The sequence below is a fragment of the Spodoptera frugiperda genome, chromosome 31, assembly GCF_023101765.2.
Source record: "Spodoptera frugiperda isolate SF20-4 chromosome 31, AGI-APGP_CSIRO_Sfru_2.0, whole genome shotgun sequence".
Taxonomy (NCBI): Eukaryota; Metazoa; Arthropoda; class Insecta; order Lepidoptera; family Noctuidae; genus Spodoptera; species Spodoptera frugiperda.
In genome coordinates, this window is record NC_064242.1 from 5,187,987 (window position 1) to 5,207,615 (window position 19,629).

At 33.8% G+C, this 19,629-nt stretch overlaps 1 protein-coding gene across 1 annotated transcript; it reads right to left on the bottom strand.

The window, feature by feature from the left end:
- Positions 1-251: 251 nt before the first annotated feature.
- On the bottom strand, positions 252-19,629 carry LOC118276328 (circadian clock-controlled protein daywake). The gene is made up of 5 exons (XM_035594592.2): positions 19,283-19,629; positions 10,630-10,849; positions 7,447-7,577; positions 5,562-5,717; positions 252-590 (listed from the first exon to the last, which is right to left on the bottom strand). The coding sequence occupies exons 1-5, from the start codon at positions 19,362-19,364 to the stop codon at positions 424-426; spliced, it is 756 nt and encodes a 251-aa protein (XP_035450485.2). The 5' UTR covers positions 19,365-19,629; the 3' UTR covers positions 252-423.

Here is a 19,629-nt window from a genome sequence, read left to right on the forward strand (position 1 = left end):
AATATACATTTGTATTTGCGTGTAAAATAAAATTTTCGTTTATCTGAGTACATTGGCCCATTAGTATACGGACACATCTCTGTGTTAAATAACTTACTAGCTTTAGCCAGAGGCATTGTCAGTGTTCCCGTGGGATAAAGAGTATCCTATCCATCAAAATTCATTTTTAGCGTGATTGACGGACAAACATCGAAACAAACAAACTTTCACAATTTTAAATAAAAAGTATATCACAACTTTTTGTTCCTATATAAATTTGACATAACCAACAAAGTACCTAAGCAATTCAGGCTCTTTACTTATAAATAGGTATACGTTTCGCATAATCGAAATCAATATTAATTTTCTCAAATTTTACTAAGAAAAACATACAAGATCTTAAAAGATTTTGTAGAGTAATAAGTCTAATAATTGAACCTCGTTTTAATACTTAGGTATAGGCACATAAAGCAATTCGTCATATGGTACGGCGTCAAAGAATTTTTTCGCCGTTGTTACGGTGACATTCAAAGCATAGTCCACGACTGGTTGCCCGAATTCTTCTGTGACTATTCGCCAATTTTCATTCAGGAACTGTAGTACTGTGTTACCTGGAAAAGATGAGAAAAGTATTATGAGAATTGAGAAAAACTGCTATTTTATTGATGTTATATTATGAGTATCTTCTTATTTTTGTATATTTTCTTCTGAATAATACGCCACTACGTAGGAAAAATAAAACTTTTATACATAATGTTTTTAAGCTTAAATTGCTCAAACAATGACGCAAAATTACAATTGAAAACTAGAAAAAAATATCCGTAGTAAAAAATCTTGCTCTTCTAAAAACATCAGGCGATATGCATTCTTATGCAAAAAGTTAAAAAATAAATGAAATATTACTCCTGTGTATTTATATGTATAGTAGCAAAGAAAATGGCAGAAGTTCTTGGGGTATGATACCATTTTTATAATTTAAAGTCCACTTCTTTAATGAATGCTCTTAGATATTAGTCTTGAACTCAAACTCCCATTTGAGTTTTATAAGCTGTGCTAAGAAAAACCCTATAAGTTAAGGACGCGTTCTCATAATTGACAGGTATCGGATCGCATCACTACATTGACACGACTCTCGACAATACACACATACGCACGGATAGCTGCGGAAATTATGACAAAATGAACTTGATACTTTGAAAGTTTGAATATTTTCTTACTTTCTTTTTTAATATTTTTATTTTGTTTAGTGCGTGCGTAGACTCAAATGTTTTGTGTTATCTGTTGTTCAATTCCGTTCAGTGCCGAATTTGGGCTCGGATTATTCGATTGGTGTCATTTTCATAGTTTTCGGAAAGTAAGCGTTCGAAATCAAAAATCAAATGGTGCCAACGCAAAACTAACTTTTTACATGCTTTTATTTAGTTTCATATGTAAAGGATGTATGTATGTGTGTTTGTTTGTATGTTTCTATATAACCGACCTCTTCCAACTCGATTTTTACCCATTTTAAACGGACCGATTTCGTTCAAACTTTGTAGACTTATCAAGGACCGGTGGCAAATTAATACCTCGTAGAAATTAATCAAGGGTCAGGAATCCCTGACGTGGACACTTAACAGCCCAGATGAACCTGAAGAGATATGAATATACTATCTTAAGAAAAGTTGTTCAGCGTGATGAGCACATTTTAGCGCCATACGAAAATCGAGGATGTAGAATCCCTGACATGGACTCCAGCCCAGCCGAACCTGAAGAGATTTGAATATACTTTCAAGAAAAGATATTTAGCGTGATGAGCACTTTATATGAATATACTATCTAAAGAAAAGTTGTTCAGCGTGATGAGCACATTTTAGCGCCATACGAAAATCGAGGATGTAGAATCCCTGACATGGACTCCAGCCCAGCCGAACCTGAAGAGATTTGAATATACTTTCAAGAAAAGATATTTAGCGTGATGAGCACTTTTTCGCCATATCTTTTATACTAATTATTCTCATAACAATACTAAATTTTCCGCCTACTGTTAGTATTAATATTAAAATTATTTTGTTCGGTTCATCACAAAAACATGTTTTTAAGTTTTTTAATCTACAATGTGATAGGGGTGGGACTTCTAACCCGTTAAGGCTGAGTACTACATCTAATTTTATCGACAAAAAAAATAATATGGGGGTTGAACCCCTAATTGAAAATATTGAAAAATTGTGATTTTTTCGGTAAAAATAATTCACAAATGATTTTTTTCTCACCAAAACATTATCAAACATTTGAAAAAAGTAATGAATTAGTTAGCCAAGGTTATTAGCTACCGTTTGTCGTTTTTTTTTGTTTCTACGACGCATACAACCTTTGATATCAAAAAAAGTAAAAAAAATATTAAAATTGCCATAATTTTAAGGGGGAGGGGATTCGACCCCTTCGACCCCCGACTTTTGTCGATAAAATTAGATGTAGAACTCAGCCTTAACGGGTTAGAAGTCTCACCCCTATCACATTGTATATTTTATTATGGTTTTATATCAATGGTTTTCGGGGTCGCCAAGATAAAAAAAAAAACAATTATGGTAACGAACGTGACAAGACCTGGGTGGAACAAACAAAGAAAATACATAATATAAATTAAACATCAATTCTTTATTTTCACGATATTTGTTTGAATATGCGAGGAATGAGCCCGTAAATTCATATTTCTTGCCTGTCTTGGGTCAATTAATTCCGGAAGAAGACAATTTTTATAAAATCGAATGATTCACTCCGTATTCGATATTAGCGACCCCAAAAACCACAACAATGACACTCATGTCGAAAAATGACAATGCCAGAATCTCTATAGAGCTTTGTCCCACCAAAAAAATATAGTGTACAGACATGCCAAATGTAGCATTCTATTGCTGCTCTATTAGTGATAACTAAAAACATGATTAAAAGCCTTTAGATCTTGCGGTTTCTATATGAATCTAAGTACAAAATATTACATTTAGGTTAGGTTAATTGCAGTTATAATGGTAGAAATAATTAAATTACAATGCTATCATAGGGTGTTTAGCTATGAAAGGAAGGAATGTCATCACTCATCACCAATATCACCTTTAGTAATCCTACTTTAATTCATAATCATAACGAAACAACAATGTAAACAGAACAGACAGAGCGAATGTCAAATAATGACTTTTTGGACATAATGACACACGCACGCCAATGAGGTTTCGTTACATCTAATCACTAACGTTCAAACACGAAATCATAATTATAATATGCATTCATTATAATATATATTATAAAAAAAAATTAACTAGCAGTATGTATTAAAACCAAATTCATATTAAAATTCGTACACATTACATTAATAAATCTTTTTTTTATTGAATTACTCGTTTTGTTCCTTGTGCAAGCGTACTAAGAAACGCAGAGGGTCGCGATAAATACAGGAAATAGGCCTTGGGTTTTTAAAATTCTTTTTATTTCCTAATTTTTATCCGCAAGTTTATCAGAATAATAATTAAGTAACCAAGGGTCTTATTTTCATTGCATAATTTTGATTAATTTACATTTTTTGTACATTGATGAAATTAAGTGGGGCAGGATCTGGCATGGTCATTTATATATTTATGTCGGCGCCATCTTGAACTTAGATTTTCACTTTATATTCGTTATAAGCGACCCCAAAAACCATGAAAATGACACCCATGTTGGAAAGTTGGCAAATCTTGTCGGCGCCATCTTGGATTTTGATTTTGACTCCATATTCGCTATAAGCGACCCCAAAAACCACGAAAATGACACCCATGATGGAAAGTTGGCAAATCTAGTCGGCGCCATCTTGGATTTTGATTTTGACTCCATATTCGCTATAAGCGACCCCAAAAACCATGAAAATGACACCCATGTTGGAAAGTTGGCAAATCTTGTCGGCGCCATCTTGGATTTTGATTTTGACTCCATATTCGCTATAAGCGACCCCAAAAACCATGAAAATGACACCCATGGTGGAAAGTTGGCAAATCTTGTCGGCGCCATCTTGGATTTTGATTTTGACTCCATATTCGCTATAAGCGACCCCAAAAACCATGAAAATGACACCCATGTTGGAAAGTTGGCAAATCTTGTCGGCGCCATCTTGGATTTTGATTTTGACTCCATATTCGCTATAAGCGACCCCAAAAACCATGAAAATGACACCCATGGTGGAAAGTTGGCAAATCTTGTCGGCGCCATCTTGGATTTTGATTTTGACTCCATATTCGCTATAAGCGACCCCAAAAACCATGAAAATGACACCCATGATGGAAAGTTGGCAAATCTAGTCGGCGCCATCTTGGATTTTGATTTTGACTCCATATTCGCTATAAGCGACCCCAAAAACCATGAAAATGACACCCATGTTGGAAAGTTGGCAAATCTTGTCGGCGCCATCTTGGATTTTGATTTTGACTCCATATTCGCTATAAGCGACCCCAAAAACCATGAAAATGACACCCATGATGGAAAGTTGGCAAATCTTGTCGGCGCCATCTTGGATTTTGATTTAACCTCATAAATAATATAACGAAACATTCTATATTCAGTAAAGTGTTGCTCGTACAGAATGTGTAAAAAAAACATACAAACAGCCGAACATAGTACCTCCTCCTTTTTGTGAAGTCGGTAAAAATATCAAGATTGGTTTGTGAAGTATAATATCAAATATTTTGTACTCGTACAGCGATCTTTTTCAAGGCCATTTTTTGTAACAGGCGACGCAGCGTCCACCCACGACAGCGCTCGAGCGCAGACTGAAATTTCATTTGACATTTTCTATCCAATAAATCTAAATAGTAAACAAATAAAATAACCCTTATTGCTACACTTTAAAGTTGATGTCTGACAGCAAAATAGGAGAAAAAATTAAACGGGAACTTTTATTTATTTCCGAGACAATTTGAAATATTTTCGTAATTTTTTCCCATAGTATAATTTTTGATTATGTCTGCTTCACCGGGATATTTTTTTGAGATTCAGAGTTATGCGTGTAGTAGCAGTAAAATGTTCCTAAACTCAACCCTTTTTTGTCAATTTTGTGTGAAGAGGTAAAGAAAAATCGTGTTTGCAATAATAAAATATAACTTTTTTCACATTACAAATCAATATTTTGGAGATAAAGAAGTGATCTATCTATTGTAATTGTTAGTTATGTTCAGTTAAGTTTCTTTTGGTCGTAATATGTACTGAAAAATAGCTTATTTACGTCAGATTTGAGAACGCGTCCTTAATTATGACATTTAATTTTGCTTGGCACTTTGAATTTAATTTCCTATTTAAAATGAGTCCTGAGTATTTTAAAAACTTTGTGTTTGGTACTCGTAGTACTTTACAAATGTACGTGGAGCATTTTACCACATATAAAAATATTTTTTCTTTTTTCTCATACAAAAAAGTATTTTTTGTTTTTTAAATATTTTTGTACACAAATGTAACAGATTAATTAAAATTCTAATTTCCTTCCATAACATACTAAGTGAGCAGACCACAAAATTGCAGAATTTTAGGTAAACATATTTAGGGTTTCCAGGGCACCTTTATAGGTGAAGCCTAGTACTTACTTAATTCAGGGTTGCCTTTGAAGAGGTTGTTGATCGTATAAATGATTCTCTCGCCGTAATCGAACGTGTACTTATAGCTCTTGATCCCGAAGTGATCACGACCGTCAGCGTCCTTGAAGTACTTCGTGTTGATGTTCAGTTTGATGATTGAGTTCACTGGAATAAGTTTATGAAAAATGATTAAGAAAGCAAAATACAAAATTAAAGTATTAACTGCCGAAAGAAGACTGATCCTCCGATCCGAGAACTGTTGAAGGCAAATCCTCCCTTAAGCGTCGGTCACCAGTGTCCGACGTGGCGGTTAACGTGTTAATAGAGTTTTTAATTAGCGTAATGGGATATTTAAAATTGAAAATAAAATGGGAAATGGAAAATAAAAAAACATCATCATCATCAGAATATTAGAGTCCCACCACTAGGCTAAGGCCTCTTCCCACCCGGAAAAGGAATGAGTATTGATCACTACGCGGGCTCAAGGCAGATTTGCGATATGTTTTTCCCTGAACGTTTCTCGAGAGATCGGATTTATTCTCATACTGATTCCTATTCCTACAACTGCATCATGTAAAATTAAAAACCGTTTTAACTATGTAGGCCCAACAGTTTCGGAAATAAATGGCTGTGACATACGGACGGACAGACAGACAGACAGACAGACATGACGAATCTATAAGGGTTCCGTTTTTTGCCATTTGGCTACGGAACCCTAAAAACTTGGGAACATACACATAAACATCATTGAAATGAACAACCAGCAACCTTAACCGATGTGTCCAAAAGCATGAAATTTTGCACAAGAGTTCCTTGGGCTGCGTCAGTGAGCATCAAGAAAGGGATTTCTCAACTTCCCGTGAGAACGAGACTTAAGGGCAAAGCAGTTACTTCATATCCTTGAACGATGTAGTTTCAAGTATGTACTTTTGTATTATTAATATTTTACATTTTAATAAAGCCTTGTGATACATGAAGATGATTGGGATGGTTGAAAATGGTCCATAGATAGGCTTTCGGTCATAGGAGAACGATGGCATTTTGAATTCTTAATGTGATTTATACAGTGTGTCCCTGAAGTCGACGTCCAAGTGGCACCAGGAGATCGGTAAGGTAGTAGTAGTAGTAAGGTATTGTGAAACTAATAATATAACCTTTCAAACCCAATATGAATGCAAGTACAAATGCAGTTTATTTTTTTAGGAATAACTGGTGTTTTATTAATCGAAAATAGTTCAGAGCAGAAATTAAATGTGTATGTAATTACGTATGTGTATAATAACTAATTGCTTTTTCCATGAAATCACGAACTAAATGCGCTAACGCAACAACTTTCAATATTAAATATTCCGAACACACGATTTCTATTTCAGCGCGAGTTGGCATTGTATCCGCTTATAAAATACATTGATATTTGCTATTTATTTCCATGTTGCGTGTGTGGTTTGAATTGTGATTCAAGGAATGTTTGGTAACAAAAAATATGTTCGACTATTCGTCCTTTACTCGTGTCGTTGATGTAATTTTGAGAGTACTTCCTTTTTATTTTAGTTATTGATTTTAACTTTTAGGTATCTAATGGTTCTTGTCAAGGATAAACAGTAAGTAGCAAACAAAAGTGAAACTATGAATGAATCAGTTAATTGGAAACTACGTTTTAAGACGGAGTTGGACTGACGCAAAGGAAGACGTAACGTGGGCAGACCTCCCACTAGGTGGAGCGACATCATTAGATTCGCGGGAAGCCAGTGGATGCAGTTAGCGGCTTGGACTTCTACGTGAAGGACTAAGGGGGAGACCTTTTTTCAACATCGGACTTAAACTTATACGTTGTCAGAAAAATACAGATTTTGTAAATACTTAAGTATTTCAAATCATATCTATGTGTACTCACCTATTTTGATTTTAGAGTCACCTTCACCGTTGATCGGGAACAGCAGTAGCCTTCCCACCGCTGTGTATTTGCCCTTGATCGTTATATTGCATCGCACGTCCAAGTTGAATATATTCTTCTCTAGGTAAGCCCTGAAAAATACAAAGTATAAAATTGTAGGTTTAAAGATTTTTTGGTGGCATTTTGTCATTACATAATATCTGATTACAGAATCATCAGTATTATTCTTAGCAAATAATGGAGTGCAGATGGCAGTTGATCTAATTAATACATTTGGAAACAGGTCCAGAGAAAAATAATTAAATGATAAATGATAAATGATAAATGATATTTATTTCTGTAAATAGATTATAAAATAACACTTTTACACGTCAATATTTCAAATAGCTAGATGAGGCCGGCATTTCCTATCCGACTACTCTGAGAAGAAATGCCGAAACAAACTCAGTATTGTCACCATTAGTTTAGTTTTATTTGTCTTAACTCTAAATGAACATAAATTACTAATTTATTCATCAACATATTATCTGTTTTTCCAAACCTTTGTCATATTTTCCCAACAATTTGTAACAAACCTTTTCGCACACACGATAAAATTTGACGAAGCAAAAGTTTTAAACAACTGTATTCATCATTTTCAAACACAATGTTTGCGTAAGCCTTTTTATCTCACATCTCAAAACCTTCAGCCATATAACAATAGGGAAAACAATTTAGATATGTCATACCCTTTTACTCGACGACAACAGCTTCATACAACGTTCCAGAAAGGCTCAGTTGTACCTACTTATAAATTTTCTTTCGTCTATCCTTGAAAAGGTTGGGAAGTGTCAGTATCTTCTAAATCTTTAGATGCCAAGCCCTTTTCTTAGAAGATTTGAGCAATGTTTGAAGGGTCGATTCTCTAAATATTTCTAGTTTCTCAAAAATTTCTTTGAACAACATAGTTTGTTTTGTTAAAGGCTTGTAAAAGGATTTTACTGTATTCTGATTATGAGGAATTTAATACGGATAAAAATTATGGGTAATCCTGTGTTGATAGATTTTAATGTTGACTGCACGGTTGGCGCAGTGACAGGGCAACCGGCTGCCGCGCAACGTGTAGCGGGTTCAATTACCGCACGGAACAACTCTTTGTTTGATCCACAATAATTGTTTCGGGTCTGGATGTCATGTGTATGTGAACTTGTATGTTTATTTGCACACACGACACAGGAATAAGTCCTAGTGTTTAATCCAACGTTTAAAAAAAGTAAAGGTGGGTATTTTACCATGTTCAGCTCAAATAATTGACTAACAAACTATACACCACCATGTCATTTTTGCTTGACATATTAGTAAAACAGTAATAAACTGTCATACAAAATTGTTATCCTTGAAGGCCCTTTTGTCAATCATATATTTAGTACCGAAAACAAAGGGTTTCGACAACACACAGCTGGCGTGAGAAAGAACCGCATTATTGTGGTGTGGCAACGTTTTCACAGTAATCACTGCGTTAGGTAAGCGCTACTTTTAAGTAGTGTTATGATTGCGACGTGCGATAAAAGTAAATTAGTTTAAATTGACAGTAGTTTGTAAGAGTCGTAGTAATTGGTGATCCATTATCTCTGCCCATCCCTTGGGAGACGTGAAGGTATGTATGTATGTAGTTTGTAAAATGGCTGACTTGTCATCACGGTCGGTCCATGGTGGTGTTTGACATTGATAAAGGTTTTTGTTATAGCTTTAAGGTTATCCTTAAAGGTAATAATGTAAATAGTATTTGATATTAATGTAATAAAAACATAATTTGCTTTTGTAAAAAATGAGGTTATTGGTTAGAACCATGAGAAACTAAGAAAAAATCCTTCAACATTTTCTAAATATTTATTTCCAATTTGTACTAAAATATAACTTAAACTGATCTTATAAATTACCCATTCTAGGTAGCTTATAATACGATGCCTGTATACAATTTAATCTGTAGTATCTGTAAATGCAGGTACTATGTTTGTTTTGTTCTATTTTCTCTATAATAGTATACTGACATACTATCTCAGATCTCTGTAACAATCCCCTACATCGCGATACCACTGCACTGAACTTTACGTCCCAAGTCCAGTTTAATACCAACTTCGAACAATAGTAAGACTTAAAGACTCTTACTGTTTGCTGTTTGCAGCGACACGATTAAAACTATAGCTTATAGCTTTAGCTTAATGTTGAAACTTCTATGTGCTATGTGCTAGAGAACTATTGACTTTTGTTTTACCTACAATTTTCCGATACATATTTTAAGCAAAATAATCTTGTTTAAATTATAAGATGTGTAAGGTTAAGAATAATTAAGATTAGTTTGTTTTTGTGAGTATTTACAGTATTTAGTACCACTACATAAGATAAACTAATAAGCACGAAGAAAAATTAAATTACACAAATGGTGAAAAGTGGGTGTACATTGTGTAGTGGCATTACATGCCGTAATGTGCACCTCTGCCTACCCTTTCGGGAATAAAAGGCGTGACGTTGCAACAACAACAAAATTAAATATCAACATTTTTGATCCTATACACCCTAAAGATGAGACATTTGAAAATGTTTCTGAAACAAATCAAGGGGCAATTACTGTTATGGGCGGAATATTGTATTTTTACTCAAATTGATGATACTGGGATCTGCTTTCATATAAAAGCACGCAAGCTAATGGCTGTGGCATACCATGGCCTTCAAATATCTTTATGTAGACAAAAGCATCTCTTCGCAAGAATTTCAAAGATAATCTCCGAAGCTTTGGAGCCATTTGAAGCGGATATAATCGTTTCTTTGTTCAAATGTGATTCAGGGCACAGGGCAAGAGTTCTGAACAATTTTCTCTAAATCCTTGCATAGAAAAGGTTTTGTGTATTTCCATTGTTTTGTTATTTTGTATACCTGGCCAATCTGCTGTTTAAATTTTAATATGCAAATTAGTAGCGTAGAAGACTTAAAATTTTGTTTTATATTTTTTAATCGTTTAATGTTCTATTTATAAAGTAAAATACAAGAGAAAATATCTATTTTTAACTTAGGATTCGTTCTATTGCATGGATTTGTTGGTTTATTTTCAGTAGGGTTTTATTTCCGAAATACATTTCAAGCCGATACGCAGTCAGACTTGCAACAAATCAGCTATAAAGTAAAAATTAAACAATTGCAACTTACTCGACATTCAAAACTTGGCATTTTCTCAGTCCTGTTGCTTTTCCGTCGTAAAACGTGACCTTGATACCAGGCAGTTGTATGGGCAGCTCGTCGATGACGAAGGGGTCCAGTGATGGTACTCCTAAGTCCGGTAGACCCTTGGTGAACTGTGGTATTGCATCTTGAGTCGCTTTTATTAGACATGCAGGCTCTGTGTTGTTGCAAGGGTGGATGAAGTCGGCTGTGGATGGAGAGAAGAAAAGTGTAAATTTTTTTGAGGTCATAATCGTTGATGCTAAATAAATTCGGAGTTGAATTAATACATAATCTTCTGTACATTGTGATGGCTTCTGCTTAATCTAAATGTAGTCAAAGTTTAAGTAACATTAATGTATTGCTAAAGTATATGTATTATGTTTACAAAAGTCTTTGTTCACATGGCAAGCATGCAACATGCAACAGCAAAATTTTACGTTCACATGCTAACGCGCGTTTAGCGCGCGTTCGCATCGTAAACGGCCTGAATAAACTGCATTTTACAACCTTTGCCATGTCAACATAAGCTAAGATGCGAGATACATAGGTACAAGATCATGCTATGTTTCCACTAGCGCTTGATATTTAGATAAGAATTTTGTTAATCATTAAACAATGCTATTCATCATCTGATTAAAACACACTCTATGTCGGCAATTCTCACTAATAAACACGTAAAACAAATGATTGCAAACGATATTGAAAAGTTTGGATCATAAAATATTACGATGTTTAGTAATAGCGCTTCCACTAATGAGTGAAGGTACTGATTCAGAATAGTTAGGCAACACCACACTGCAGTCGTTTCGTGATAGGCACACGCGATTTGTTAAGGGGATGCACTGCGAGTCTGCGATGCAAGCGTGGAGTTTGTGACTAAGTCCTATAAGGAGAGGAAGCTTATATAATTTTTAATATTATATTCTGATGTAAGGATACAATTTAATGCTTTTCTTGGTTATATGATATTGTCATTAACTTTGTAGATTATTAATCATTGTACTCACTGAGTCATTTAATGCTTACTTAACTATGGGTTAAATTTCGATACAAAATCAAAGTTACTAAGGAATAGTTTAAGTAATTATTAAATGTCTCAAAGCGGTAATATATTTTAACAGATTTTTTTCTGCAACGTTGCATTATAAAAAGACTGTTTGCCTTCAATTTAATGGATATACATTAATGACATACAAATGATTAAAATAATAATTTCACACAAGACACATTTCAATGAAATGCCTTTTCGTACGTTATATTTACTTTCTTTTCAACAAAATAAACCCCCACAGTGAATTCGTGTTAAAAGATTCGTTTAAATATCAAATACATAAATGGTATTTCGCAGTAAAACCTTGGAGACACGTACTGTCATAATAAACGCAATGTAAGAACGAGCAATCATTTTAAATAACTTTCTGGTATAATAGTAATAATCGTCAAAGGTACAAAATTTTGTCAATTCTACTAATATTGTAAATACGAAAGATAGTATGTTTGTTACTCCTTCACGTCAAAATGACTGACGAGATCGTGGTAAAATTTAGAACAGGGAATATTGTCTGGAATAACACATATATAATAGTGATTGCTTACCATCAGGTTATCAGGTTTACCTGCTTATTCCATAAAAAAAAACATAGACCACTTTTTATTCTAGGGGAACGCAGGCGAAGCCGCTAACAAAAGTGATATAATTGTTTTTTAATATTTGTAAGAATAGTTTTAGCAGGATGAATTTAAAGTACATATACATATATGTCCTAAATATTATATTAGAAAAATACACAATCTGGATAGTGCCTAGATTTAAGATAAGACAGATAATTTCCTCTTTGTCGTGTACGTTTCAAAGTTTTAAATAGTTAAATATCATATAATTTTCAAAATTATTTCAATAATAAATAAAATAAACAAATTTTATTATGTCGCACAAATCTATATATTAATACGTGATGCAAAAACTTTGGACCGCTTTTTACGAAAATTGCGCGGACGTAGGAACATAAAATTTGGTACACTTATAGTTTATGTGTAGGAGAAGTGCAGGACGCTAATATTTTTCAAAAATAATGCTTATAAAGTACATTAAATTAATAAATAAAACATTACACACACATGCATAGTATCTGATCGTGTTTGACAAAACGTCAAAATCGATAGACATTGCGATGATATTGACGTCTCATATGAATAGAGTTTTATAAAAGAGTTTGTTTGAGTTTGAGTTAAATAAAAATTATCCTTGAACGTATGTTAAGTGGTATTGTAAATTAAATCGTATATGGTTGAATTTCAACCACTAGGCGACCACTAGTTAAAATAAATGTGCAAAAAACAACATCCCCTTAATATCTCGTGGGCCATTGATTACAAACGTGCAATGTACGGAAACACGTATATTACTTGTAAATCCTACATATCTGTGTGTTTCATCACACCAAGTACAAACCTTTATGGGCATACCTTGATACTACACATCAAGTGAAACAAACCAGTATAAAGCGACCGTTGAATGTATGAAGATACCATACAAAGCGAGACCAAGATAAACTTGTTTTGTTTAGGTCGATGTGTCACCGTGTATACGAATCTTTATGGGTACGCCTTTGTACGGTAGACATTTTAATGCTTAAACTTGACCTGATTCGTGCAAACATTGTCTAATTTCGTTGTTCGTGTATTTTTTTTTCTTGTGTTGTCATCATAAGCCGCTTTGGTTGACAGTTTACATTTTTTTTTATAAATACGTTGCATGGTTATGATTTATTATTGGTATTACATAACTTGGATGGCTTTTTGTGTGCTGTTATGTAGTGAATAAATAAAATAATGATGTTGTTTAAACTATTCAATTCAGACTGCATTTTATTTACAGACTACAATAGACATAACATGAACATACATAGACTAAATAAAAACTATAGAACTATTCAAAAACATTTTCTAGCATTGTAGGTTTGTAAAATGAGTGTTTTAAACACTACAGTGTACAAGAGCCCAAATAAAAATTATTGTCTAATAAAAAAATCAATAATGCGAAATTGAATATCACTATCGACCTACTAACTTGTAGTCTTTCAGAATTCTTTCACCTCTCAATTTACTATGAACATTATTAATTTATAACCTTTAGATTACCTAGATAAATCAGTCTTGTCCACTTATTACCTAAGATATAGCGTGTGCACATCCACTTATATCTCAACCTTTAGAAACAATTAGGTACCCAACATAGTTGTTGATCTCTGTCATAAAAATTACATAATGTTAGAAAATAAACGCACCTACTTACACAGATAAGAAAATAAATTGCAGTTATGACCTTGATGCAATAAAAATGTTTTTAGACATGCAACATACATAAATGCTGTTGACGCCCACTTACATAGAAAATTAAAAAAATATACTTAACCCTATGTTCAGATGTCAAGCGCTAAGCGCGCATTTTCAACTACATACATTTTATTTCAGCGCGCGTTAGCATGTGAACGCCTACCTACCTACCTACCTACCTACCTACATGACCTGAAAACAAAACGGACGCTTAGCGCTTGTTATCTAAAGGTAGGCTCATAGTAAAAAAAAAATCAAAACCGAGGCGGATCAGAATCGAAATTTGAATTGTTTGTAGCACTCATGCTATGTATAGGTATACAATAACCTACATATACAGGTTTTAGTTCCCCAACTACAAGGCAAAACTAATTTTTTTTTGTATATATTACATAATTATTATTACTTTCGTGAGACATACTAAATTAATTGTTATGTTTTTCTTCTTAATCACGTATTTATTCGACGACGAACTCGACTAGTTTCATGCCCTGCTAGAGGCTCATATTCGCGAGCAGTGCCTAGTCATAAATAATTATGTGAATACGTCAAAAAACATAATAATTAATTTATTACATAATTATTTTACCTACCTTACCAAAATCTGTGGACGAGTTACCAAACTTCAAACTCAGAGAACACCTAATCTCTAATGTTCTACTACAAAACTGCAACTTTAAGATAGCTCTAATACTATGACGTATAATTACTTACAGAATCTCACTGAAGTTTAACTAGTATCAAAGTACAAAGTTCCAACACTAGACTATCCAGTTACTCGGGCAATGGAGCCAATGTTATAGAAACTGGAATTATCAGATCCAGTTCTATGACACAACCCAACTGGTTATTATGCACCTTTACTTACAATACAACCGAGGAACGGCACGTGGTGCAGTTCAGCACGCAATGTACTGAGATTAACCGCAACGATTTACGGCTATTTTGTTGTACTTCACCATGAGTCTCGATTGGGGTCGAGTTTTTTTTTTAATACTTGAAAGTAACAACATTATTTTATTATGTTTAATGTTAATGCAAAATATTTTGATCGATATTGTATTTTTTATAGAAACTCCATACAACTAATGCCGAACAATAGATCTTTATGTACAGATTTTAAATCGGTTATTCATTTCGGTCGAATGTCGTTCTAAATACAAAAACAGTCAAAAAATATTTCTGCATATTAAAAATTCCAATAAAGGAGATTGAAAACAATTTATATTAAAAGGTATTTGTGATATATTTTTTCTATTGGCAATTATTTTACAATATAATTTTGTTAGTCATACCTACATAAGGACATTATATGCACGTTTGTACATGTATATTGCGTGCTTACATATTCTTTGAATATGTAAATATGGATCTACCTACCTATTATACACATAACTGTGTCATTGTGTGCCTAATATGTTTTTCAAATGTTGTTTCGCTAATTATATCTTTTACAGTATTTTTTTTTATTCATTATAGATGTTGATGATTTCATTCAAGAAAGGCCAAAAGTTGTACTTCTTTCTTACGTGACTGATGATTTTTTTTTAAATTGTATTTTTATTTACCATTTCGCCTAAAAATAGTATCGAAAATCACGTAGCAGTTTATGAGTTACACGCATAGATACATTTAGTCTTTTTTGCCCTTTTTTTGACAAACAATATTCATTAATCATTATGTTCTTGTAAATTCATCCTTCAACAGCCTATGAACACGAAAATCGATTTGATATTGAGGAATTATTTTTCTTACAAATAAAAAAAGAAAAATTTAGTATTGGACATCAATTTAAAACAATCTTGACCTCATGGATTTGTGTTGGTTCACCAGACCACGCTATTTATAATACTTTGTTTAGTCAAGTGAAAATATGCAAATTAGCCAAGGTCATTGGTGATTACCCATTGATTGCTTTACTATCGTAGTTTAGAAGTTTTAATTTGTCGAGACACAATATTACGATAATCAATGTGAGTGTAAAAGTGACTACTCGAAATTTCAAAAAATGGCAAACTGGGTACAGAATTATAATGCGTTCCTTTATCTTAATTTTATATATTATAGTATGTAACATAATATAGTAATAATATAAAATGTAAATGTGGGAGAGCCATAGCCGGCACCAATGGGCCGACTTGACCGAAGCGATAACAGATAACACGGCCTCACAGAAAAACGACGTGAAACAACGAACGCTTGCGTTGTGTATCGTTGTGTGAGTGAGTTATCCCTAATTACTCCGTTTCCCCATCTTCCCAATCCCCAATTCCCCAACAACATTTAAATTCCTAACTCCCAAAAGGCCGGGAAAGCACTTGTATATAACGCCTCTGGTGTTTCGGGTGTCCATGAGCAGCGGCGATTGCTTACCATCCGGTGATCCGTCTGCTCGTTTACCGGCTTATACGACAAAAAATTTTAATAGAAGCATTGATTAAAATATTATTTTTCAATATTCTAAGTAATAATTGAGTAAACAAACCCTAGTACGTTTCAATATAATCATGGAATTAATCAAAATGTATGAAATTGACATCTGCTTCCAAAATATAATATGATGAAGCGTGTTGTAATTGAAACTTCAGTTGATTTAAAATAAATAATTACTGTAACTTGATTGGCAATGTCTAACTCAGCAGGCGCTGTCAAATACATGGGTGTTCAAGAAAAAATAAATATGTATACCTCTAATTTTTTTAAAGTCATTAAATTTTATTTATTTTAGGCTGGTTTAGATTTGTGTCAACTTTTTTTTTTTTTGATAGAATACTGAATAAAACCGTTTTAAGTGTAATCTTAAACCTGCTTGTGAAACGTAAAGATTATACTCCTTAGATACGACTTCAAAGGCCGATGATGGCTCGGAATATCGAACAATAATTTATAAATATTTTTTTATTTTGGTATTCAATTACCAAAAACAAATAATGGATGTAACCATTTTTTTTTTGGTTGGTCAGAATAACATATTACTACTACTGTATATGAAGACACCTGTCTTCCAACCGGACATAGATGACAAAATATCACATCTCACGCACTTGACCTTATATTAGACAAATTCAGGCCAAGTTTACCCTTTACCTAACCCTTGTAAACGAGCACATCAAGCTAAACCAATTCCCCAAAAAATCTTATTAGAATTGTAACCTTATGGCATAGGGATAAAGTTGAAAATCTTTTGAAAGAACTTGACGTGTTGGGATAGTTCTATATGCGTTTGTACATTGTAGGTTAACAGAATTACCTCTTTGTGCCACGGCCGAGCCATTTGCTATTGAACCTAAACCAATATTAGCTTAACGAAGGTGTGAAGTTTGTTATGAGGTGTTTCGATTATCTAAGAACCATTGAACCATATAGTAAAGGAGCCTGTTATTTGCTGGTCGCGTATTGTCAGTTGTATATTGAAATGTGATAGGTACCAGAATCCCAAAGAGAATTCAGAGAAATGATCGAGAAAAGTCAATAGCCTGTGATAGTCTAGTAGGAGAATTTCAGAGGGAATTCACAGAAATGACCGAGAACAATTAATTGCCTGTGGTAGTCCAGTATAGAGTTATAGGTCTCTTCTACATACATACATCCACAATGGCAACGCTTGGCAGGTGGTTTGAGCATCACAATTATGTTGGTAGAACGTAGGTAAATTGCAATATTTTGTGTAATAACAAACTACCTCGTTAAACTGAGCACATGCCATTCTGATTTTCTTACACAAGATTAATATTGTAAAAGTGATAGGATTTACATCGAAAATCACGAAACCGAACCGAAATCACAGCAACATTGACTACCCAAGGAAACCCGTAGTCATGCTCCGTAGTCACCCACGATGACTAAATAGTCAGCCAGTCAGCCAGTCAATAAAGCAACTTACTCAATCTAAGGCTTTCTAATAAAGTTAATCCAAGGTTTGATTTAATGTAATATCTAAACGCAGTTTACTCAGAATGAGGGCAAATAGAAGGAGGTATTTAGTTAACTACTGAACTTCCTCCGACTTCCTTTTGACCTTGGTAAAGATAATGTTCCTCGCAAGGATAGACGAAAATTTCTAAATCGATTTCACATTAATCGTTATGTTATTAGATTAAGATTCAATTTACAATGTACTCGTAGTATAATATGAATGTATGCTTATTTTTTTCTTTAGGGATGTCGACTTTATTGCGATCAAGGAGCATTAATTGAAAGAATTGGGAATCGTTCAATTGACTTCAGAAAAGTCATTGGAACCTAATGTTTCGCTACAACATTGCTGCTATTTTTTCATTGAAAGGCACTTAAACAAATTAAATTTTAAAAATTAGAAGATCTTCGACAATATCAAGCACTATTAGATACTACCTAATAACAGTGAGGGTTTATTTGAAATTAATGAACCTCGTCGCTTTCCGGCATATTTCTGCTAGAAATACGCATCGATAGAAGAAATAGAGTTAAAAATTCTTGATTCACTCACTTGGGAATTTTATTATTAACTGATATTTAATCATATTAATTGTAAGATATTAAAATGTTTAACAGATGTTTTAATGTTTCATTACTCTTTATATTACTCATTTACCCCCTGTAAGAAGGAATCTATCGTTTTATCAGCCACAAACCATTCTCAGCCATTAACTAAGAGTAGTTAGATAGGTTTTATGGGACAAGCCCGCCACAACCTCCCACACCGCTGCAACTCCTGTAAGCCAGGATCTACAGTAGATACAACCATGAAAACACCGGAACATTGAAGTCCGGCGCGTCCCAGGGACATGAATGACTGTCTTGGATCCCGCAACGAAATAAATCAGAAGATATTATTAGAGGAGAAGAAAAGAAAACGATAGTTTCCACTTAGATACTAAGAGTAATTAGATAGTCCAATATTGTATTTAAATTGGTTAAGGCTAAGGGGTAGTAATAAAAGAAAACCTAAGAGTCATTCACACCTGTATAGTTTTTTATCGGTTTTCAAGGTCATTTGCGCTACACTATATTTTGGATACTGAAATAGTATACAAAATATACGGACATTGAAAATTCAGTGATCCTTGAAAGATGTTTATGTATTATGGGGTTTGTACATTCACGTAGATCTTAAAATTTGTCTTATGACAATTAATTGGGACTCACAAGCACAATAATAATTTAAACATTAATGTAAGTATCTGTAGCAAATCTAAAATATTTACAAACTAGATTAACACAACAAATTACATTACAGATACGATAAACTAATAGAAATCCGCAAACAATTCAACCGCAACTCGCGGCACAAATATTGCCAAACAGAACAAAAAAAACTCACGTGCGAACTTCGCCGTACAGTCGCTGACGAAAGACGCCGCCGACACCAGAACGAAAACCAAAACATATCTCCTGTCACACATACTAACACTTTCGATCGAACCGCGCAAACGGCGAAGACCACTAAAACCTGGAGCGAACTAAGTACGCTGACCCTCGCGTCTATGCAGTTCGCTTATGTAAATAGAAACAAGTTCTTTATATCTATTGCATAAATTTGGCCAACTCTTTGCCAATGTGAAGCCTGGTTTTCACGGAACGCTAGCCACTAATCCGTTCCACAAAATGTTCGCGACGTGAATGCGCCAGCCTGCCTGCGCCTACGACCGTATTCTGGGATATTGCACG

What these genes read in the sequence shown, in the direction of transcription:
- LOC118276328 (XM_035594592.2), bottom strand. Translation starts at nt 19,364, where the DNA reads ATGTGTGACAGGAGATATGTTTTGGTTTTCGTTCTGGTGTCGGCGGCG. An exon ending in CTGTACGGCGAAGTTCGCAC is followed by an intron (nt 10,850 to 19,282) that starts GTGAGTTTTTTT and finishes CTCCATCCACAG; the next exon opens with CCGACTTCATCCACCCTTGC. An exon ending in CAAAGGCAACCCTGAATTAA is followed by an intron (nt 591 to 5,561) that starts GTAAGTACTAGG and finishes CATCTTTTCCAG; the next exon opens with GTAACACAGTACTACAGTTC.